The 26,059-nt window shown below is 36.2% G+C and overlaps 1 protein-coding gene across 1 annotated transcript in view; it reads left to right on the top strand.

The window, feature by feature from the left end:
* LOC135968268 (putative uncharacterized protein CCDC28A-AS1) overlaps window positions 1-26,059 on the top strand; it is a 481,602-nt gene that overhangs the window by 67,329 nt on the left and 388,214 nt on the right. Inside the window, exon 2 of the mRNA XM_065534058.2 lies at window positions 12,403-12,521. Coding sequence (XP_065390130.1) covers window positions 12,403-12,521 — 119 coding nt within the window. The remainder of the gene's footprint in view (window positions 1-12,402; window positions 12,522-26,059) is intronic.

The following is a 26,059-nucleotide window of genomic DNA, read 5'->3' as shown; positions in this document are numbered from 1 at the left end:
ATTGGTGGTGGGCTGGACAGCATACCCTCCTTCCTGCAGTCCAGCGGCAGTGGGCTGGGCAGGAAAACAACGACTTGTAAACAGCGTGCAGTTGATACAGCGTTTTCATTCAACACCCAGCCCTAACAACCTCCACCTGGCAACCTTCATTTAACCCCAAACTCAGGGCCTCAGTCCCCTGTACAGCTTGTATTCCACAGGATGGTGGTGGGGCAGTGGGGCCGGAGAATGGGGGGCCAGATGTTTCTCATAGATAACAAATGAATCTCTGGGTTGGCCAGTCCTGGATTCCCTAGCTCAGAACACATATTCAGGGGCATGTGCCATACACGGTCATTCTAAGGATTTGCTTGTTATTGCTATCAGGTGCATTTACCCTACACTAGCTGTGTTTTCTTTATTAATAGTTTAACCCCTCTGGGTCTCCGTTTGCTCATCTTCAAAACAGAGATAATAACAGAAGCTCTCTCACAGGGCTGTTATGAGAATTACATGGTTTAAGAGCAAGTTGTAAAGCATTTAGAATGTTTTATAATGTATAGTAAGTGCTATGTGAGTGTTTGATACTTGTCTTAGGAAACAACTCATAAAAATGGATACATGGGTAAATAATAGCTCTATCCACAACACATAATTTTGAAAATGCAATTTCACAATCTCTTCAATGTTTTTAGTGCCAAAGAGATGCCATGATACATTTCTGTGGTGGTGTCCTGTGTTAAACAGAAGCTAACTCATTCTAATGAAACTTTGGAAAGATTCAAAGTCTCTAAGTTTGTTTGAAGTGGATTTTCCTTAAATCAGGGAGGAGGTTGTGTAAGATTGACACTTTGAGTTCTAGAATATCAAGAGCAAAGAATATTTCCTAAGCAATTTCAGAGATAAAGAACAAGAGGGTTGGAACTGCATCTGATTTCTCAACATGTATATCTTGTGCCAGAGGACAGCAAGGCCATAGTTTAAAAAATCTGAAGGGAGATGATTTTAACCTAAAATTCTATGCCCAGCCAATCTTATAATCAAGTGCACAATAGGATAGCAACATTTCCAGATGGTCAAAGGCTCAGAAAGTTACCTACCATACTTCCTGAGTCCTAACTCTTACGTAAGAAATTACTTAAAGATGAACTAGAGTGAAATGAGGAGCAAAGCAAGCCAGAACAACAGATGGCAATGAGGAAACAGTTGATCCCATTCAGGAGAGGAATGAAGCAAGTTCCCATGATGACAGCTGGGCAGTCAGCCCGAGAGCCATTGGTTCAGGCTTGAGCAAGCAGAGAGAGGACCAGAAAGGAGGAAAACTGAGAGAGTTTCAAGAAATTTGGCAATATTCTTGAGGGAGTAGATATGTTAAGGCAGACTACATAAGGAAAAAGAAATGGCAGTTAGTAGAAAACAGGAAAAACATATTGAGTCCTCAATCGGACCAAGGGCAACACTGGATCATTGTTTCTGTCTCCTTTCTCTTGATTATGTTACCAACTTCTATGTGGTTCATTAACTGAAATAAACTTCTCCAGTTCCTCCCTTCTGTGCACTGGGAATGAGGAGAGAGTGAATTGTTCGTGTTCTCTGTCACTAAGCCTAGAATAGTTGCACTGACTCTCATGCAGAGAGAGGCCACAGTCCATGGAGCAGTGCAGCAGTGCAACAGCATCCAATAGTCTTAGAGATGAGACTCAACAAAACTGATTGTATTCCTTCATCTGTTTTCACATTGTTGATAAAGATATACCCGAGACTGGGTAATTTGTAAAGAAAAAGAGGCTTAATGGACTCACAGTTCTACATGGCTAGGGAGGCCTCAAAATCTTGGTGGAAGGCGAAAGGCACTTCTTACATGGTGGTGGCAAAAGAGAATGAGAGCCAAGCAAAAGTGGAAACCCCTTGTTAAACCATCAGATATCATGAGACTTATTCTCTTCCAGGGAACAGTATGGGGAAACCCTCCCATGATTCAATTATCTTCCAATGGGTTCCTCTCACAACATGTGGGAATTATGGGAGCTACAATTCAAGATGAGATTTGGGTGGGGACACAGCCAAACCATATCACTGATGGAATGGTGAAGAGAACTGCCCATTAGCAAGATGACAAACTGATTAGTGCTGTTGTTCAGGAGAAAGCAACTTTTCTAACTCATGCCAGACAACTGTGTTTATTGCAAAGGGCAGAATCCTTCATCATAGCTGACTGAGGCCTTGCTTTTGATACCTATTTTCCACATGCCTGTATCTGGATAGGACATTGTTTCTCATGCTACCAAGGTACACTTCCATATTCACACTATGATGTTGTTAGCAGCATGCATTATTTTGAAATTGTAGTTTGGTTAAATTTTTCTTAAGCTCAGAAATTTGGACCATATGTGTCAGTGTATTTGGGCTTTAAATAATGATAAAGTATTTTGGCTGGGTGTGGTGGCTCACACCAGTAATCCCAGCACCTTGGGAGGCCAAGGCAGGTGGATCAAAGGGAGGTCAGGAGTTCAAGATCAGCCTGCCCAACATGGTGAAACCCGATCTCTACTAAAAGAAAAATACAAAAATTAGCCAGGCATGGTGGTGCATGCCTGGAGTCCCAGCTACTCAGGAGGCTTAGGCAGGAGAATTGCTTGAACCCAGGAGGTAGAGGTTGCAGTGAGTTGTGATGGTGCCAATGTACTCCAGCCTGGGAAACAGAACAAGACTCTGTCTAAAATAATAATAATAATAATAAGGTCTTTTTATAAATAATAATTAATCATTCTATTAATAACACATTTAATATAGGATGCCAAAATTATTAATAGCACTTTCCACATTGGAACATCTTAGGTCCTAATGATGACTCATCCATTACCAGGCAATCAGTAATACATGATCTATTTGCACTCAGGAAGGTTCAGGAAAGTAGGCTAGATGTACATACTCTGGGAATGTTCATTAACATTTCCCTCATTATTGCCTCATAGATTATTTTATCAGATAACAGTAGTTTCTCTCAGAAACTGGTTTCAACTCTTTATTTCAAACTTCCAAAGAAAAATGATGTAATAATTCATATGAATTATATCAACTATGATCTTGAGAAGGCTACTTGAAATATGAAAGAACTTTAGCTGATTAGTTAATGAAGAATCAATTGGTTTATCTATTTTCTCCCTTTAAAGGATTTTCGTTACTTCTACCTGGTGCAGCTCGATAATTAATTTGGAATTATCTTTAAAGAATTGAGGAGAGATGAATGTTTCAAATCTAAGTGAAAATGAGTAAGAGATAATTTTCTCTGAGAGAAAGAACACTAGTATATTACCTGATAGCCTCATTACTAGAGAAACCTGATCATTGATATAAGTAATGATAATCTTATTTATAAAATGATTTTTTATTAACAAAACCAACACAAATAAAAAACAGGGAAATAAATGCCACATGTAAATTGAAAGCACACAAGAACAAGCAAGCTATTAACCTTGTCCAACAGAAAATCAATAGCAGTGATTTTTATTTTACATCAGCGGCCTATCAATTATAAAGGGATGGGAGATCACATTTAGTCATTATTTAGCCAGGGACAGAAAGGTGAACTGGACCATGTATTTCTATATTTCTTCATAGAAGCTTGATTTTTGTAGGAGAGAAGAGTTCCTATTGAAATGACAATTCTGTACATGCGAAACGTGTTTTTGCACCTTCTTAATGCAATGAATGCAACAGAGACCAAATTAGAGGCAAATGAAGTGAAGTGAAGGTCAGAATGTACAGGACCCAGGATACGTGGTTGATGAGAATAGAAGAGATTTGGAGGGATGACCTATGGCCTTTAAAAACATCAATTTAGAGTTTTCTCACTTACAGAGGGAAATACAGACATATGATAAACTGCAAGCTGCCTTTGGGACTGAGATCACCATTTACCTAATCTACTATTAATCTGGCTCCGGTCATACACTGACTTTAATAGTAGCTCCATTAAGTTTCATTTTAAGAATCAGATGCTCACTGTTTCTGATCTAAAACTAAGTAATTTATAGTCTGAAACCCATCAGATTACTGTCAATTGAAGCTTGATTTTACATTTACCTGGCATGTGCAATGTAATGTTTAAAATATTACGCAACTGGCTGGGTGTGGTAGCTCACGCCTATAATCCCAGCACTTTGGGAGGCTGAGGCAGGCAGATCACGAGGTCAGGAGTTTGAGACCAGCCTGACCAACATGGTGAAACCCTGTCTCTACTAAAAACACAAAAGTTAGCTAGGAGTGGTGACATGTGCCTGTAATCCCAGCTACTCAGGAGACTGAGGCAGTAGAATTGCTTGAACCCGGGAGGCAGAGATTGCAGTGAGCCGAGATGGTGCCACTGCACTCCAGTCTGAGTGACACAGCGAGACTCCATCAAAAAAAAAAAAAAAAAAAAAAAATTTATGGATCCGGTTTATGTCCAAAAATGGCTACCATTAAAGTACTAAGATTTCTCAAAATAGAATGGTGATATTTTATGGTGTTTTATAGCAATTCACATGATTTTTATCAAAATAGTATTTAAGTCAAAATGTTGGTGCTGGAAGTGATTTAAAAAATCCTTATCAGGCCAGGGGTGGCGGCTCACGCCTATAATCCCAGCACTTTGGGAGAGAGAGGTGGGCAGATCACGAGGTCAGGAGATCAAGACCATCCTGGCCAACATGGTGAAACCTGGTCTCCACTTAAAAAAAAAAAAAAAAAAAATTAGCTGGATGTGGTGGCTCGTAATCCCAGCTACTTGGGAGGCTGAGGCACTAGAACCACTTTAGCCCAGGAGGCGGAGGTTGCAATGAGCCGAGATTGCACCACTGCACTCCAGCCTGGTGACAGAGTGAGACTCCGTCTCAAAAGAAAAAAAAAGGAAAAATCCTAGTCAATCTTCTAACTGTTTTATATTTCATGAGCAACAACTTGTGAAATCAAATGGATGACTTTTTAATTTTGCAACTATATTTTCTTCTTTTTACAACGCACTGCTCCTATTTTGTGCTTTAAAAAGAGTTTTCTATTCATCATTGAATCAGATACCATTGGCTGCATACCCAGCATCCAATGCCTTCTTTCTTGTTGACAATCAAATCCCGATTTCTCTAGACATCGGCTCCTCAGGGAGGAATACTATCTGTAGGTCAAAGGGACCTTTACCTGTCTAGTGACGGTCATCCTATCTCCTTGCCATTAGTTGGTATAGAAGTAGGCAGAGGATCTAATTTTGACCGATAAAGTATGAAGAGATGTCCTACTGAAGCTTTCTAGGAAAGATTTCCTTATGGGATTCAAGAAATATATCCAGGGGTGTAACAAAGTACATTATCCCCATAATGAACGTTGTGCAGCAGGACCAGACAGTAACTGGTTTAAATTTGAGGAAGCAGATGACGGCCCATAGGGGAGAAAACTAAGAGAAAGGGTTTGGAAGAATTGTTAATGTCCTTGAGAGATTGGCTAAGTGAAAGCAAATAATAGAAGAGAGAAAGGCAATTCAAAAGCACTTGAAAAATGTACTCTGTGTGTAATGAGCTCAAGGACATCGCTGAATATCACTTCTGAATTGCTTCCTTCTTGATTAAGTTGTCAACTTCTGTGTGACCTAGTCATTGAAATAAACCTGTCTAGCTCCTCACCAGTTCTGACTCATTTCGCTCTGAGACATTCCAAGAGCAGATCTGCTTTTCTGCTCTTGCTCTGAGGCCAGAAACAGCTGTGACCATCTTGGTGGTTTTCTGATGCCTGCGTCAATGTGGGGCAGAGCAGGGGCCCGAGAACCACAAGGAGGCAAAGGTGAGCCATGTGCCTGCCTCTGGGTCTGCTCTTTCTTCAGGTTCATTGTCATGTGAAGTTAAATTGTCAGCTTATCATTTATTCCACTTTGAGTCTGGGCTTACTGTTGCTTTCAGCAAAAGGATCCATTCACAAAATCAAAACTTCATTGGAACTTTACAGACCATGTTAATACGCTCCCTGGATGGGATAATGAAAGACATAAAGACAACTGTTTAGGCATATGTTGGTGCCATCTCCTTTATTCCTATTCCTCATAGCTTTGGGGCTAGATGGAAATAGGGATCCTTTCTCTGTTGCAACAGCATTTTATGAGCCTCTTTCCTCAACATAAATATACTTTTTCGGCATCACATCATCCTGGGGCCCAGACCTTGGATCTCTTATTTTCATACCCTACCTCTACTTTCCAGATAATGTCATCAAACGTCATGCTTTTAAATAACAACAACACACTGACAACTTCTAAATTTACAGCTCTAATCTGGAGCTTTTCTCTGAACTCCAGCATCCTGCCTCCTAGGATCAACAGATTTTTTGACATCTCCACTCGGATATCTAACAGGAAGCTCAAATTTAGCAAGTCCAAATACACATTCGGGCTCCCTCAAATGTACCGCCTCCTCCCCACAGCCAAAGAAGTTAGATCTGCCATAACATTCTTCTCAGTTACCAACACTATCTTTCCAGCTGCTCAGGTCAAGAAACTTTGAGCCGTTTTTGACTGATATATTTCTCTTCTACCTCACATCTGATTCACCAACAAATTCTGCTGGCTCTATCTTCAAAGTACACCCAGACCCAGACCACTTCTAATAACTTGCGTATTACAGCACTTGATCCTGGTCTGCTTTCTCTTGTAAGTGCCAATGGTCCCACATTCCCTTTCTAATGCTGTCTTCACTATTCTCCCTTCTCATTGCAGCCCAGCCTTGTTGCATTCCTTACTATTCCTGGTACAGGAAACAGCAGGAAGGCTTCCGTCTCCACCTCCAGGGCATTTCACGAGCCCTCTTCTCTTTGCCTGTAGCTATCTCCTTATCCCTAGCACTGCTCTCGCTCTCTAACTTCCTGCAGGCATTTGCTCAAATGTGAACAAGAAGTGAGGCTTTCCTTGACTCTCTTTTTGAGATTAGATTGTCTTTTCATCCTCAGACTCTGTATCTCTGCGGTCTGTATGATTTTACTTCTTAACACTTACCACCATCTGGCGTACTATGTATTTTATATATACGTCACTGTATGTTTCCCCCTCCAGCATGTAAGCTTCATGAGGGCAAGGATTTTTGTGTGTTTTGTTCATTACTGTATTTCCATTGCCTAGAGTATTATTAGGCACATTGTAGGCACTCAAATATTATGTCTAAAAGTAATGTTTAATTAATGAAAAAAAATTCCATTTCTTGGTGATAACTATCAATCTGACAAGTGTGTTCTTGCTGCTAGATGCCAGTGATAATGTACTAAGATTTTAGTCAAGAGATATGCCTTAATCTACTAAATATTCAGTTTAAACATGGGATCTTTGAAGTGAGTATTTTAACAAGAAACAATGAATTTAATAGTGCATCATTTGGTAATTGTGAGAAAGCGCGCTTGCCCTAAACCTTTGTATCTGTTAACATTCTTTCAGTTTTAATAGAAACCCAACCCATATTTAAAAATAAAAAAGTATTCTCTAATTTAATGGAATATTTGGGTATGAGGTATTGGTCAGGATTTCAATGATTTTGGCTTCATTTCTTTTTTTCAGGAGTCCAGGTGTCTATACTTCTCTGTATGTTGGCTTCATCCTGAGGCTGGTGAGATGTCTGTAGATATATGGTCTCATATCCATGCATGGCAGTGTTCCAGCAAAGGGAGGGGAGGTTGTTTTAGAAAAATTTCTCAGAAGAGTCAGGAAGAATTTTCCTAGACGCTTCCAGCAAACCACTCCCCTATACCATTTTCTCAGTGTAAGTCGTATAACCATTCCTGAAGAAATTACTGGCAAGACGTTTGGGGTCACCTATAGTTATCAAGTCCACCCCTAAAGCTGAGGTAGACTTCCCCTGAGATGTATGGGGTTTCTGGGAAAAAGAGTGGGCTTAACAGCTATTAATAATTTTGGTTCTATGAGGAAGGAGAAAGAGGAGGGTAACCAAGTGTAAGCTGTAGCTGTTATATCTTAGGGACCAGTTATTTCTATTCATCCAGCTTTAGGAATAAGTTTATTAACTTCAACATAAGAGCCATAAAGAGTTTGTTTCTTTAGTCTTTCTCTAGAAATTCAGCTAAATTGATGCTGCCTATGTGGGTGAAGAATTAAACTGTTTTTCTTCTAAATGAACTCAGTGTCACCTAGAGGGAAAACAAAAACTTTATTGTGTTTTTTTCTTAAATATCTTCAAGTGTTTTGAATTTTGTAGCTAGTGCTTTGTGAAGCGTGAAATAAATGTATTAGTTCCTAAAATTATACAAACATTTTAATATATGCTATTGATCGATTTTAGATTTATTAGAATAATGCATGTATTTATTAAAGTTATGAAATGAAAGTGAGATAAATGTTGTCTGTCTTATCCTGAAGATGCAGTGTACTCCTTTTAAAAGAGTATATTGAAAATGTATATTTGTATCAGTTTGAGGACAATTAAAATAACAGAAATCTCTTTTGTATCTTAAAATATAGGTCATAAGAATAATTTCTTAGTGTATATAATTTGAGTTATCTTTATAAATTCAAAACCAGATCCGGGTTCAATGGAAATATTCCAAGTATTTATAAATCAGTTGCAGTGTCATGGGCTCTCATTCAGCATTTTTTATAGTGATGCATTTTTTTACGGAGGTAAAGTTTACGTAACATAAAATTAACCATTTTAAACCATTCAGTTCAGTGGTATTTAGTACTTCTACATTTCTGTAGTCATCATCGCTATCTAGTTCCAAGTAATTTTTGTCATCCCCAAAGGAAACTCTTTCCCCATGAAGCAGTCACACCCCACCCGCCCTCACCTCAATCCCTAGAAATCACTAATACGTTTCTATCTCTATGGATTTACCTATTCTGAATATTTTACCTAAAGGAAATCATATAATAGTGACATTTGTGTCTAGCTTCTTTCTCTTAGTATGTTTTTGAGATTCATTTCTGTTGTAGTATTTATCAGTGCTTCACTCATTTTATGACTGAATAATATTTCATTGTATAGACAGAACACATTTTGTTTCTCCATTCTGCTGATAGACATTTGTGTTGTTTCTGTCTTTTGGCTGTTGTAAATAATGCTGCAGTTTTCGTTTGAATGTTTTTAATTCTTTTGGGCAGATATTGGGGTGAAATTGCTGGGTCATATGGTCATTATATGTTTAACTTTTTGAGGAACAATCAAACCATTTTCTACAGTGGCTGCACCATTTTGCACTCTTAACAACAATGCACAAGGGTTCCAATTTCTCCAGGTCCTTGTCAAAACTTGCAGTTTAAAAAAAAGTAGCCACTGTGCATGGTGGCTTACGCCTGTAATCCCAGCACTTTGGGAGGCCAAGGCGGGTGGATCACGAGGTCAGGAGTTTGGGACCATCCTGGCTAACACGGTGAAACCCCGTCTCTACTAAAAATACAAAAAATTAGCCAGGCGTGGTGGCGGATGCCTGTAGTCCCAGCTACTCAGGAGGCTGAGGCGGGAGAATGGCGTGAACCTGGGGGGCGGAGCTTGCAGTGAGCCGAGATAGCCCCACTGCACTCCAGCCTGGGTGACAGAGTGAGACTGCGTCTCAAAACAAACAAACCACAAAAAAATAGTCATTCTAGTGGATGTAAAATGAGATCTCATTGTGGTTTTGATTTGTATTTACCTAATGACTGATGATATTGAGCATCGTTTTTATGTACTTGGCAGTTTGTATATCTTTTCTGGAGAAATGTCTATTTAAGACCATTGCCGATTTTTAAATTGGCTTATCTTTTCAGGTTGAGTTGTAACCATTCCTTATCCTGAATAATAGACCCTATTCAGATACAGTTTAGTCTCATTAGTTGTAGATTCCATATTTGTGAATTTGCTTACTTGTTAAAATTATTTGTAGCCCTAAGTCAATATTTGCAATGTTTTTGTGGTCGTTCAAAGACATGCACGACAGTGAAACATTTAATTGCCAGAGGTACATGTTCCCAGTTGAGGTTGAATTAGGCATTGCTCCACCTTCTTGTTTTAGCTGTTACACACAGGTGACCAGAAGATAGAGACAGTAGGGGCAATGCAGTGTACTGCAATGATAATATATGATATGCATCTCCTCCTAGGGAAATACATATATACATTATATATATATGTTATACATATATATGTTAAGTGATGGATGTATGCATCCTATCACTTAATATATATGGGATATATCCATCACTTAATATATATATGTATAATATATGTATTTTCCTAGGGGTAATGTTTCAGTTTTTGGTAATTTAGTGTTTGTTTTTTAAAATTTTTAAAATTATGTTTTATTTTATTTTTAATTGACATATAATAATTGTATATGTTTATTGGGTACAAAGTGACGTTTTGATACATGTGAACCTTGTGGAATGATTGGATCATTCTAATTAGTATATCCATCACTTCAAATATGTATCACTTATTTGTAATGAAAACATGTAAATTTCTCTTTTAGCTATTTTAACATATTTAATACATTATAATTAACTATAGTCACCATGTTGTGCAATATAACACCAGCACTTACTCCTTTTATTTGTAAACCAAAAAGTATCTGAGACTGGTCTCAATCAATTTATACATTTATTTTGCCATGGATAAAGATGCACATCTGGGAGAGAGGACTGTGCCTTTTTCCAAAGATAATTTCGAAGGCTTCAATATTTAAAGGGAAAAGGTTGGATGTTGAGGAAAGAGGAGAAAATTTTTAAAAGGTGTGGGTAGATAAGATGCAAATGGTTGCTTTCTTTTGAGTCTTTGATCAGTCCTTCTTATGTGAGAGGGCAGGTAGAGGAAAAGTCACTTATGCATTTATCTAGCTTAGCGAATCTGCATTTCTACATAAGGTAAAATAAACAGAGGGCAGAAGAAGTAATCACATATGCATTTGTCTCAGGTGAGCAGAGGGATGACTTTGAGTTCTGTCCTTTGTCCTGTACCTGTGAAGATAAGCTATCAATGTACACTGTCATGGTGACATTCAACATAACGGTTAGGGTAAAGATTTTGACGCCTACAAGGAATTTCCTAATGGGCAAATTGTGAGGGAGGTATGTAGCTCTTTAAAATCTTTGTAGTTATCTTATTTAGAAATAAAATGGAAGACAGGTTTGCCTGATGCAGTTCTCAGCTTGACTTTTCCCTTTGGCTTTGTGATTTATGGGTCCCAGGATTTATTTTCCTTTCACATATCTAAACGAAACTTTGTACCCATTGGCCAGCAACTCCCCTTTTCCCATTCAACCCTACCCCCATCCTCTGGTAACCACCATTCTACTCTCTATACTTCTATGGATTTGACTTCTGTAGCTTTCATATATGACATTTGTCTCTTTGGGCCTGGCTTAGGTTATTTCAGTTAGTGTAATGTCCTCTAGGTTTATTAGAGGACATTATGTTAAGGATGTTACACGTGTCCTTAACCTTGGCAAAATAAACCTCTACATTGATTGAGATCTGTCTCAGATACTTTTTGGTTTACCGATAAGAGGAGTAAGTGTTGATGTTATATTGTACAACATGAAGTCTATGGTTAATTATGATGTATTATATATTTTAAAATAGCTAAAAAGAGTTTTTAATGTTTTCATCACAAGTAAATGATGTATATTTGAGGTGATGGACATACTAATTAGCCTGATCTGATCATATGGCATTTGTCTCTTTGTACCTGGCTTATTTCACTTAATATAATGTCCTCTAGGTTTATTCATGTTGTTATAAGTGTCAGAATTATTCATTTTTTTCTTTAAGATTGAATAGAGTTCCTTTGTGTATATATAACGCATTGAAAAAATCCATTGACCCATTGATAGACACAGGTTGTTTCTGTATCTTGGCCATTGTGAATGATGTTGAAATGAACATGGGAGTGTAGGCATCTCTTTTGACATTCTGATTTCAATTCCTGTGGTTATATACTCAGTAGTGAGATTGCTAGATTATATGGTAATTCTACTTTCAGTTTTTTTCAGGATCCTCCACACTGTTTTCCAAAATGACTGTACTAACTTACAATGCCACCAAAAGTGCATAACAGTTCCCTTTTCTTGTGAACATTTATCTTTCATCTTTTTGATAATTGCCGGTCTAACTGGTGTGAGGTGATATTTTAAATTTGCATTTATTTTATGATTATAGATTTTGAGCATTTTTTTCTTATCCTTGTTGGCTATTTATATTTCTTATTTTGAGAAGTGTCTAAGTCTTCTGCTCATTTTTTAATAGGGTTATTTATTTTCTTATTATTGAGTAGTATGAGTTCTGTGTATATCTTGGATATTAGCTTTTTATCAGATGCATAATTTGCAAATATTTTCTCCCACTGTGTAGGTTGTCTCTTCATTCTATTAATTGTGGGGTTTTTTTTTTGTTTGTTTTTTTTTTTTTTGTTTTTTTTTTTTTTTGACAGACTCTCACTCTTGTTGCCCAGGCTGGAGTACAGTGGCATGATCTGGGCTCACTGCAACCTTGGCCTCCCAGGTTCAAGCAATTCTCCTGCCCCAGGCTCTCCAGTAGCCGGGTTTACAGGTATGTGCCACCATGCCCAGCTATTTTTTGTATTTTTAGTAGAGATGGGGTTTCTCCATGTTGGCCAGGCTGGTCTCAAACTCCTGACCTCAAGTGATCTGCCCACCTCAGCCTCCCAAAGTGCTGAGATTACAGGCATGAGCCACTATGCCTGACCATATTCTATTGATTGCTTTCCTTGCTATACAGAAGCTTTTTAGTTTTTTGCAATCCCAATTGTCTTATTTTGCTCTTATTGCTTGTGCTTTTGGGGTTATATTTAAGAAATTACTGCCCAGACCAATATCAGGGAGCTTTTCTCTCATGTTTCCTTCTAGTAGCTTTATAGTTTTATGCCTTACATTTAAGTCTTTAATCTGTTTTGTGTTGATTCTTGTATAGAGGGTGAGATGAGGGTCCATTTTCATTCTGCTGTATATAAATATCCAGTTTTCCTAACACCATTTATTGAAGAGACTGTCCATTCCACATTGTATTGTACCTTTGTGAAACTCAGTTAATCTATGGGTTTATTTTTGGGCTCTCTATTCTATCTCATTGGTCTATGTGTCTGTTTTTGTGCAGGTACCATGTTATTTTGATTACTACAGCATTGTAATATATTTTGAAATCTGGTAGAGTGACACCTCCAGCTTTGTTCTTTTTGGCAAGAATTGCTATGGCTATTCAAGGTCTTTTTTGGTTCCATATAGATTTTAGGATTTTTAAAGTTTCTCTGAAGAATGACATTGGAATTTTGATAAGGGCTGCTTTGAATCTATAGATTGCTGTGGTTACTGTGGACATTTTAATAATATTAATTCTTTCAATTCATGAACACAGGGTATCTTTCCATTTGTGTCATCTTCAATTTCTTTTATCAGTTTTTAGTACACGAGTCTTTCATTTCTTTGGTTAAATTTACTCCTACTTTATTTTATTTTTTGATGCTATGTAAATGAGATTGTTGTCTTAATTTCTCTTCCAGACAGTTCATTGTTAGCATATAGAAATGCTACTAATTTTTGTAAGGTGATTTTGTATCATGAAACTATTGAATTCATTTATCAGTTCTAACAGTTTTTTTGGAGGAGTCTTTAGAATTTTCTATATATTAGAGCATACCATTTACAGAGACAATTTCACTTCATTCTCTTATATTTGGATGTCTTTTTATTTCTCTCTCTTGTCTAATTGCTCTAGCTAGGACTTCCAGGACTATGCTGAACAGAAATGGTGAGAATATGCTTCCTTGTCTTGTTCCTGATTTTAGAGAAAAAGTTTTCCACTTTTTGCCTTTGAGTATCATGTTAGCTGTGGGCTTTGTATAAATAGCCTTTATTTTTTGAGGAACATTCCTGCTATACCTAATTTGTTGAGACATTTTGTCACAAAAAGATGTTGAATTTTGTCAAATGCTTTTTCTGCATCTATTGAGATGGTCTTATGGATTTTATCCTTCATTCTATTAATATGGCAAATCACATTTATTGATTTGCATGTGTTGAACCAACCTTGTATCTCAATGATAAATCCCACTTGATTGTAGTGAATAGTCCTTTTAATGTACCATTGAATATGGTTTGCTAATATATCTCAGCATTGTTTGATTTTATCTGCGCATAAATTTGACAAAGTATTTTCTTCTTGGTTTCACACAGCAAGCCCTAGAAAATTGGTCTATGAGGAAAGAATTATTCCTGATTATTTTGTCTATGCGTAAACCTTTGACAAGATTATTACCACACCAGGCACTCACGTCATCAGAAGTAATTGCCAGGTACCCAGACTGTGAAGGGGCAGAAGACTGTCTCTCTGGGGCCCTGTCTGGAAGAGGGATTTAAGTATCTCATGAATTCTATCTTCAGCTTATTGGTGAGCTAGCCTCCTCCATGTTACTTAGATTTCTCTTCAAAGGATCAAGCCTTTACATAAGGAAAGCATAGATTAGCCATCTTTGGTCCTCTAGAAGATTACTTTGTAGGATTTCTCTGTGTAAAATCTGAGAATGAAGCTGGTGCCTTTTTTCTTTTTTCCTTAAATGGAGCTCTGAAATACTAGACAGACTAAAGCTGACTAATAGAGATTCTGCCATTCAATAAATGAAGAGTAGTTTTCAGTCTAAAACTCATACCTGAGATGAGCCAAGGCAAATTAAAGGCTTCAGCTTTTTGTCTGAGAAGAGAGACAGAAAGACCCGTGCTGTAAACAGAATGCTCCTAAAGTCGTGTCCTCATGGTAAAAGGGCCATTGTTTTGAAAATGGGCTGAGAAAATAAATGTCATTGCCTGATTAAGGACTAACTCTGTGTCTTCTGAGAATTCTCATTGAGAGGTTTTGGAAGGTTCATGAACAATTAATTGTTAAAGTTAAATCATCTTTGAAGAAAAGTATCTCCCATATCTTGTGGTATAGGGACTGTTCACATAGGCTATTTAGTAGGCATTCAGTAATATTTTGTTGAAATAAGTGACTAAATTAGATATTATGAAGAAATTGAATGGCATGTTTTATGAAAAGATAGCATCATTCCAAGAATTCAGATCAATTGATGCAAGAAATGAACTTTTACTTTTCAAGATAATTTTGGCCTGTGGTATCACTGGATTAAGTACCAGGAAATTCTCTTCCAAGTAAGTGAAGGATCTTTGTAGAAACATATAGAAAGGAAAACTTTGTCTGATTAGGCAATAGTTTATCTTCACAAAGGATGCCATTAAACACTATGTATTCTGCTTCTTGAAGGCAAATTAAAAAAAGAAATGTGGTTATCAAAATGAGTTCTAGCCAAGACAAGGAATTGAAAAGGGTCAGAAGACTTAATAATTGGCAAACCCTGAAATATTATTGGCTATCAACTTATCCTTATATTATATACAAACATATATACACATATATGTAATACATATATACACATATTATACAAGGATATATACATATATACACTAGGATATATACATATGGCACATTACATATATGTAACATATACATATATGTTCACATAGGCTATTCAGTAGGCATTCAGTAATGTTTTGTTGAAAGGAGCAACTAAATTAGATATTATGAAGAAATTGAATGGCACATTGTGTGAATATATACATATTCCATATGTATATATGGAATATGTATACATATATGTAATACATACATATGTAATAATACATGTGTAATGTGTATATACATATGTAATATATGCATATGTATGTAATGTGCCATATGTATATTTCCTAGTGTAATACATATATACACATATGGCACATATATTAAACTTTCTTGAGAAAACCCCTAAAACATGCATTTTAATATCCATGAGCTGTGATACATATATATATGTACATATATACACATGTATGTATATATCCTTTAATAATATATAAATAGACAGATTTTGCCTTTCAACAGAATGTATTATAAAAGGATAAATTGATGATCAATAATATTTTAGGGTTTGCCAATTCTTGAGTCTTCTGACCCTTTTCAATTCCTTGTTTTGGCTAAAACTTATTTTGATAGCTGTTAATTGCAACAAGACTGATATTTTAGGATATTTAGAGACAAATACAATTAAAAGGTTCTTACACATTTTATAGTTCCTATCAAATGCTGTACCCCCTCCACTCCCATTTTTTACTAATGATGCTTCTTGCCTTCCTTATGCCTGACATGGGACCTAGAGGTGGCATTGCTTGGCTGTTTTCAAGAAAGTGATACAAATGCTTAGTAGACATGCTAATCAACAGTCTTCTCTAAAGGATGAAACTTCCTTGAGAAAATCCCTAACACACACATTTTAATAACCATGAGCCGAAGAGCAAAAAACAAAACCTTTGGCTTCCTCTTTTGCCTTCAGCTCTGAACAATCTAAATTGATGCAAGATATAAGTCCAAAGTAAAACATCCACAAAATTCCTTTCTTAAGGCACTACCTTTCTTTAAGTAGTGCACTGAACTCTATCTAACATGTAGAATAGAGCAGATCTGAGTGATGTAACTGAATGAGATTGTAGGGTTCCACTTACCACTCTCCCTGGCAAAGGCAGCCCTCAAGACACTTCTCCAGAATTCCTAGTGTGCCATGAACCAGAACTGGAAAACCATTGTATTATATGATCCTTTTTAGTCTTAAGATTCAGAGACAATTAATTTATAGACACTTTTTCTGATTTCTATTTGCCTTTATGTTCTTATTTTTAGCATGATTAATATTTTGAAAAATGATTTAGAAGTCAAAGTAGTTGACTTACTCAATGAACACAGAAATCAACCTATTGGAACATTTTATTTGATCATAGATTAAATTAAAAGACTTTTAAGAGCAATAACTGAGCTGTAGGCAAAATCTTTATTTTGTGCTGTTGGTTAATAAGAAGGAGCTTCGTTGGTAAACTTCTCAACCCTAGCAGCCCAGATAAATATTGAATTCAATAGTTTATAAAAGCTTTGGCTATAAGTCAGGAAAGATTATTTTAATAATATTTTCTCTCTTTCTAATAAAAATATTAGAAAAGTTCATGAGTAATTCTCCTATTCTTATACACCACAACAATTCTTATGCTGTGAAAAAGGGTGAAAATTAGAGATAAATGTAGGTGGAATAGATATTGAAGTTGAAGATGCTGGCAATGGGATAGACATGTGGCATTATGATGCCTTCTGACTACTGATTATGTCACATTTTTCACTATTGAGTTTTGTGTGTACTTTGTATAGATTTGCATGTGAAATTACTGTACAATGAATATGGGAAAGAACTTCATTCATGACGTATGATAGAAAACAATCTTTACCACTAGTGATAAAATTATGCCAAGGTATTCATAAAAATAATTTAATAAGTGAAAGTCCTCAAAAATGAGTATTTTTAAATTTATTTTAAAGTGTTAGCTACTCCAAGGCTTCCATGGAGCTTTTAGGAAAATAATTCTAGTAATAGCTGACTTTGAGTTTTCATGGGAGTGGCAAGTAGCAGTGAAGAATATTATATAGGTTAACAACTCCTTGAGTGATTAAGAAAATGTGATAGTAGTAGATACAAAGCAAAATACAGACCATTCTGAATAATCAGTGGTGCAAGAATAATGCCATCAGATGTATAGATATTACAAAAGGGAAGAGTTTGTTGTCAAAACGTTTCTATTGATATGAACAACAAACTGTGTCTCTTGCATCGAGAGATTTGCTAAGACAAAGCATGAGCTGATGCATTACTGTATTTCTAGAGGAAAATTTGTTTGTAGCAAGTCAAAATTTCTGTCCAATTTCCAATTTGTAAAATAAAATGTCTTGAATTCTCTATGCACATCTCTTAAGTTTGTTGAGGTCTTTAAAATCTGAAAAGCACAAAAAAAGTTTGTTTTAATACCACCAGGATAAAGAATGATCTCCACTTTTCCAAATGACACACTTCTATTTATGAGAATCATAATAAGAAAATATGCCTCATGACTTCAAGAGAAAATGGACATTCTTCCTTGGACTTCAAGAATAGAAAGATACATAAGCAAACAAACAAACATAAAACCCTCTAAACAACTAACAACTAAAATTAAACAACAAAAAAACCCCAAAACAAACAAACAAAAGCTTTCTATTTTTTCTTTACTCATATTTCCTTGAATAAGAACTGTGTTTTCTAAAGATACTCATGAAAACTCTTCTTGCAAGCTAGGAGCTTTTTGCTAATCTGGTTGCCATGGGAGTGGCAGTGTGAAAATCTAGCAATCTGACATTGGGTTGACTGACCAGGAAAATCATCTAAAATTAGCATTGGCATCTTGACTTTCCTTCTTTCCTTCTGGGCTGTCTATCCAGTAGTGCTCAGAGCTTGTCTATAAATTTTAAATAGTAGATCTAAATAAGCACATTAATCAGGAAAAAGAGGATCAAGATCCAGGTAACAATGATGCTTGGCTCTAAATAGGCTGGCAGTAAAATGAGACAGATGTTCTTGGGGTGGGAGAGGGGGCTACTAATTATTATTCACAAGCAGATGGCGTATGATCAGTTTGTAGAATACTTTTCTAATATTGCATATGACATTGTAAATCCAGATTCCTGAATAAGAATAGGCGATAGGAAAATGCATAGATTTTTATGTGATGAAGCTTTTGAAAGAGAATATCTCAAAACTCAAGAGAAGTATACATTTCCTTATATATCTGAATGGAGGCACAAGTTCCATTTTAGTGGTTACATGAGGTTGATGACCTTAAATCTGAAATGAATGTAAAAGTGAGAAAAAAAAAAGTTTTCCCCAGATGTCCTTGCTTTTATCACATTGGTGCTTTAGGAGGTGCAACTGCAAATCCTCCAGGCTTTTTAAATGGAAACAAATCTACAGAGGTGGAAAGGCCAGACGTTTAAGGACACTGTAATAACAATAACGCCCTGGAAAGTAGCCAGTTTCCTACCTGGAATAGGGTTGCTGTGGCACTAGTTTGGGCATGTGCCAAGAATGGAAGCCTGCAGGAGACATGAAGCAGCTGCGATCTGGTGAGCTGGAACGGAATGACCCAAGAGGGCAGAGGAGACAACATATGGACACAGCACAACGTCATTCAAGACAAAGTGAAACAGGAAAATGAGAACTTCTAATAGAAAAGCAAGGCGTGCACCCCTGACATGAGCCAGGTGGCTTCTTGGGCCTCAGCTTTGTCCAGAATAAAGAGTCACGTTCTTCATAACCACATCTTGAAAACAAGCTGTTGACAAATTAGCACATAACAGACCCACAGCCAGGAGAAATTATTAAATGGGGTGACTTTATCCAGTGTGCCTTCTGTTCACTGGAGTTCAGTTCTGGGGTCTTTGAGGAGATTTATGTCTATGAATACAAAAAGTAAACTAGTAGCAACGTGTGTTTACCATTGAGCGAGTGTAGACAGCATGAATTAGAGCATCAGACTAAGGAGTCACAAATAGGGGTTCGAATTTTATTTCTCCCATACTTTGCAGATAGGCTTGGGAAAAAACATCATCTCCATTATCAACATCATTATCATCGTCGTTGTCATCATTATCACTATTATCACCATCATCATTACCTCCATGAGTTGACAGTTTGTTAGTCTCTGTGCTAACACTTGGAAATCACTCAAATCCTGGAAATGACCACTGTTCTCCAATCCACTCCACTCCTGATTCTTTTTATCACGGACATTTTTATTTCTTTGATATTCTTTTGTAGTGCCCACCTAGGACTCGTTGTTATTCATGTGACCACCTTCTTACCTCCAAGAATGTCACAATGAGATTAGGAGATTCAAATAGTGTTAGGGCAGTTCCTGGGAACAAACTGGATTTCTTGAAGGCTCTGAAAGCGAACCTGCTAACCTGGCCAGCTGCAGAGAGGGCCAGGGCTGGGGAGATGTGTGTGACGTGCAGCTGCTTGATTCACAGTCAGGAGATGCTGGATCAGTGGTTCATGATGATTTTGTAATGAAACTAAGGTATTGAAAGAGCAGGTAACTCAGATATAATGAACTGAAGTCAAGGAAAGCATATATAAAGTAGTAAATTTAGATACCGGAAAATTTATTCTGAAAAATCTAGACTAAAGAATCACTTTCATAATTTTAATAGTTTATATTTGCTACCTTCACAGTACAAATTTCCTCAATGACACTCAAGTGTCATTTTGCTGTGTAGACTCTGCTTGGGGAGTCTGGACCACTAATCATTTGCATAGTTTATATATGATTATGCGAAGAAATGGTGGCTTGGGATATCTCATATGTGTGTTTCAAATTAGCAACTGTCTTGAAAACATATGGTACTATGTAATTTCCTGATGTTAGAACTGAAAAATACAGATGTGATAGCCTATAAAATTTGCTTGGGAATACTGAATATAAATAATTGTAATGTAAGATTCCTAAATTATCACACTCGACTCTAAATGGAAGATTGATTTCACCAGTGACTTCTTAATGGTCTTTACTAATCAGGTTAGATTAGCTGAGAAGTGGTACCAGACACTCCAGTTTATAATCTACAGTGCTATCCAGTAGGAAAGATTCACTAGCCACATGTGGCTCTTGAGCACGTGATACATGGTTAGTGTGACTAAGGGGCTGAATTTTAAATTTTATTTAATTTTAATTCATTTAAATTTAAATACCCACACTTAAATAGCCTATTGGATACTGTATTGGACTGTGCAGAACTAAAAGGATGCTCATCCTAAATTTATTTTTGAACTGTGCTGTGGCTTCGAGTTGAGATAACAATTCATTATTTTGATAGTACAGAGATAACTCCATGGAAAATATGAGTAACAATTCTTAAAGAAGGAGCATAAAACCCACTTTTATCTAAGACTTGTATTATGACAAAATAGTGAGTCTATTTATAGCCTTCAATTTGGTGTTGAAAAGTCCATCTGTTCCCTGGAAAACGTAAAGGAGTTGTTTGTGGTTAAATAGTTGGTTAACAGAACTTTCACTATTTCATCTGCTTGTATCATGTGGAACACAGAACTTTTGGGGAAAAAGTGATCATTTATTTCAGCAAGAAGAATAATAGTATTCGTGAAAATAATAGATCTTTAGAAAATCTAGAAAATGATATTCACTGAGCTTTTACCATCTCCACGAGCACTAGAGTTTCACAACAACTCTAAGAGGTAAGGCTCTCCCCATTTGACAGGTGAGAAGACAAGGCTTCTCACTGGCATAGCCCAGTGTTCTGAACTCAGGTAGTGTGCCTTCTGGGGCCGAGCACTTAACCACTAGGCTATAGTTTTTTCATTTCACTATGGCTGTTCTCTTGTATCTTCTATCCCTTCTGCCTTCCTCATCCTTGAGTGCTTCAGGTAGAGAATGATGGAGAGATGGCTAAATATTCCAGTTCTTGTACTGGCTATTCGCCAGATAGAGGACCTTAAAGAAGCCCATTTCTACCTTCTCTTACTTTTTATATATGGCAATTGAGATGTACTTGAGGCTATTCTGTCTCCTTGAGGTGGATCTGGCTGAGGTGCTATTCGGAGGTGGCAGGCAGAAGAGCTTCAGGAAGCACAATCTTGGTGACTCGGTTGAGACAGCCTGGGCCATATTTGGTGTCCAAGTTCCATAGTCCAGGAAGAGCACAGAACAAACTATGGTTCTGCATAATGGTACCCTGCCCATATTGTCAGAAGAGGCTTCTACTAAAGTTCCCGTAGAGTTCGTAACCCTAGCATGCTGAGACTGAAGATTCATTCAATACATGGAGATAAAAGTTAGCAAGAAGCAAAATGGGGGCAGAGGGAGAAAATAGTGACTTTAAACTGAGGAGAACAACGATCTTATTATTTGACATAAATAAAAAAGAAAAGCTATTTTCAGCTGACTGGGTTGCAGGTAGCTGTTCCTTTCCAGGTGCTACTAGTTACCACCACTGTTTCTCAGTGATATGTTGGCATAGAACTTCTGGTTACCCATGCGGCCTGAGAATAAGATGAATCAATAGGCTTACTCTATTAAAAGGGAATTTGGGGGCCAGGTACAGTGGCTCACTCCTGTAAACTCAGCACTTTGGGAGGCCGAGGCAGATGGATAACCTGAGGTCAGGAGTGCGAGACCAGCCTGACCAACATGGTGAAACCCCATCTCTACTAAAAATACAAAAATTAGCTGGGTGTGGTGGCAGGCATCTATAATCCCAGCTACTTGAGAAGCTGAGGCAGGAGAATCACTTGAACCTGGGAAGGGGAGGTTGCAGTGAGCCAAGATTGTGCCATTGCACTCCAGCCTGGGTGACAGAGCACGACTCTATCTCAAAAAAAAAAATAATAATAATAATTTGGAAGCGGAGATGCTATTCTATGGTGCTCTGAAAGTGCTTGGCATCTTTTGTTTCAGGCATTGAATAGTGAAATAATTATTTTAAATATTTTTTGATTTGGGATATAGGCTATTGGTATACTGCCATGGTCCCAGGAGAAAGCAGGAGAGCCTACAGATAATTAAGTGCTTGGTGTAAACAACTGAGATGGGGAAAAAAATTGGAGCAAGGACTAGTAGGTGCATAGAAAAGTAAACCAACCATTCCGTACACCTTGCCCTAGCCAGATATCATCTACCTTTTCTCAATGAAATTCAAAGAAAGTCATGTTCATAACAGTTTACTGGTGGGTTAATTGAATAAGTTGGAGGATATATACCTCCTGTGTTATTTCTTTTAAACACTGGATTACTAAAAATACTGAATTAAAACAATTTTAGCAAAAAAATTAAAATCTCAATCAGTTAGGATGTATGATTTAGAATAAGACAAGTTGGGCAATATTTTAATGATTCTGGAGGTATTGCAAATTTGTTTCTATGTGCATGTATTCATAGCATATGTGACATGTCTTTCCTCATTTTTCATTATTAATACATCTAGACCAATCACTTTGGCATATGCAGGGACATCTTTATCATTTATTGCTCTATTTATGTTACTGTCTGTCCCACTAGATTGTGAATCTTATCAAGGCAGAGGCTTTGTCTTATTCCTGGATGCTTTCCCAGGGCCAGGCGCATTGTATATCACAAAATGGGCACCCACCCATGTTTACAGAAATGATCCAAAGGATAGTGAAGGACTGAGCAGAACATCTCCAGCTTTTCTGATATTTGTAGAGCTTGCAGAAGGGGAGAACCGGGGACTATGCCAACAAAAGCAATATTATATGAAAATTGTTATTTGCATCATCTGTGGAAGAACACATTTAGATAGGGACCATTAGAATATTTAAATAATTGAACCTAAGATCCCTGTGCTGTCTCTGCTCACATTGATTTCATTGCATGACTGGCTATCTTTTTTTCATTATGTAGTACTCTTTATAATGTCACATGTCATAACATAAAAATGTGTGCATAGTAGTTGTAATAAAAATCTGTTGATTCTATTGGATAGTCTACTGGATAGTAGATACTCTGTTTGCCAGAATTACAGCCTTGTTTTTTCTACTCCAATCCTTATACCTTTTATTTCTCTTGTTCTGCTGAACAGTATAGAATCTCCAGTTCACCACTGAGCATAAGTGGTGATGGTATGCATCGTTAGTTGGTTCTAACTTTTCAAGGAAATGCTTACAATGTCATATGTTTAACATGATGTTCACTGAAGATTTTGTTGTGTTAAGGGAGAGTTGTTTTATTCCTAATTCATTATTTTTTTAAAAAAATCATGCTTTGATATAGTATTCTACAGGATTCATTTTTTTGCATCTGTTGTAATTATAATTGACTTTTTAATACATTAATTATTATTGTGATGATATTCATGAACTGATTTTAGTTAAATCTACTTTGCATTCCTAGTATAAGCAAGTTATTAATGCTCTATTTGATATTTTTTGTACATTGCTAGATTCAGTTTGCTGATGGTTATGATATGTTTTTTGGCCTATAAGTGTACATAGTGTTTTGGAAAATTGATGTGTAAAAAAGTTTTCTTTTTTTTAATTGACTAACTTAATTATATTTTGATCAAGGAGCATAGTCTGTAGGATACCTATTATTAATTTGCTGAGACTTGCTTTATGGCCTGGCATTTGGTAAATTTTTGTAAATATTTGATGTGTACCTAGGGTAAAAAACTGTAGTCTCCAACTGTTTGATATAATGTTCTATGTGTTCCTTAGAGCAAACTTGTTGATTACAGTGTTCAAATCTTGTTGGAATTTATCTTCCTCTTGCAGAGCTGTCAATTTTTTGATGATATAATTTGAGGTTTTGTTCTTAAATACATAAAGATTTTGAATTATTTTATCTTCTTAATGAATTTAATCTTTTGTAAAAAAAGCTGCTATTTTTCTTAGATCTAGTAATGCTTTGTCTCAAAATCTATTTTATACAATATTTATAATGCAACACCAGTTTTCTTTTGGTTTGTATTTGCCTTGTAGATATTTTTTATCCTTTCATATAAACTTTCTGTGTCTATATGTATTTCACAGAGTCACTTATAAATGACTTATAAGTGGAGTTTTAAAGAACTTGGTGAGACAGTTTTGTTTTTTAACAGAAATATTTATCCCTTTTTATAATTATTAGTATACTTGGATTTATTTCTATATCTTAATTTTTACTATTTCTTACTTTTGAGGAATTTTGTGTTTTACCCTTTTTTAAAACCTTCATTTGGATTGTTTTATTGCTTTTGATTTTTGTTTGTTTTGGTTGCATATTTTTCTCATTGGCCCTCCATTATAATTTAATATTTTGAAAATTACACTATCCGTTTATCAGTTCAAATGTATTTACCTATTTATTTATTTTACTTCTACAGATAAAATTGTATGTATGTATCATGTAAAACATATTTTTGAAGTATATATACATTGCAGAATGGTTAAATTTAGCTAATTAAAATTTTGCATTGCCTCACATAGTTATCATTTTTGTGGTGAGAACCTTTAACTTTCACTCTCTTAGCGTTTTATAAGAATACAATGTATTCCTCTTAACTATAGTCACCATGCTGTAAAATAGATCTTACTCCTACTATCTAGCTAACTTACTCCTACTATCTAGCTAACTTACTCCTACTATCTAGCTAAAATTTTGTATTCTTTCAATAATATCTCTTTTCCCCTCCCCCAACCACTCTGCCTCTGGTGACCACCATTCTACCCTCTACTTCTACAAAATAAACTTTTTTTTTTTTTAAATCTCACATATGAGTGAGATTATACAGTATTCGTCTTTCTGTGCCTGGCTCATTTTACTTAACATAGTGCTCTCCTGGTTCATCCATGCTGTCATAAATGGCATAATTTCCTTCTTTTTTAAGGCTGTATAGTATTTCATTGTGTATCTTTATAACACACATTTTCTTTATCTATTCACCTATTAATGGGCACTTAGGTTGATTATATATCTTGGCTATTGTGACTAATGCTGCAATAAACATCAGAGTGCAGGTATCTCTTTTACATACTGATTTCATTTCTGTTGGATTATGTACATAGTGGAATTGCTGGATCATATGTTAGTTCTATTTTTAATTTTTTATGCAAATTCTGTACTGTTTTTGAAATAACATGCTAATTTACATTTCCACAAACAATGTAAACATGTTTCCCTTTCTTCATATTCTCACTAACGTTTGTTATCTTTCATCTTTTTGATGGTAGCCAATCTAACAGGTGTGAGGTGATTATCTCATTGCAGTTTTAATTTGCATTTCCTTGATGATTAATGATGTTGAGCATTTTCTCATATACTTGTTGGCCATTTTTATGTCTTGTTTTGAGAACTGTCTATTTAAATCTTTTGTCCATTTTTAATCCAGAATATTCTTTTCTTGCTATTGAGCTCCTTGTATATTTTAGATATTGATCTATCAGATATATAGTTTGCAAATATTTTCTCCCATGTTTTATGTTGAATCTTCACTGTGTTGATTGTTTCATTTGGTGTGCAGATGCTTTTTAGTTTGATATAATCTCACTTGTTCATTTTTGCTGCTGCTGTCTGTGCTCTGATGTTGGGTGTATATGTAATTGTTATATCTTCTTGACAGATTGATTCCTTTATCATTATGTAATTCCTTCCTGTCTCTTGTGACAACCATTGACTTAA

Source organism: Macaca fascicularis, chromosome 18 (assembly GCF_037993035.2).
Source record: "Macaca fascicularis isolate 582-1 chromosome 18, T2T-MFA8v1.1".
NCBI lineage: Eukaryota > Metazoa > Chordata > Mammalia > Primates > Cercopithecidae > Macaca > Macaca fascicularis.
This window is presented reverse-complemented; position numbering and strand designations above follow the sequence as displayed.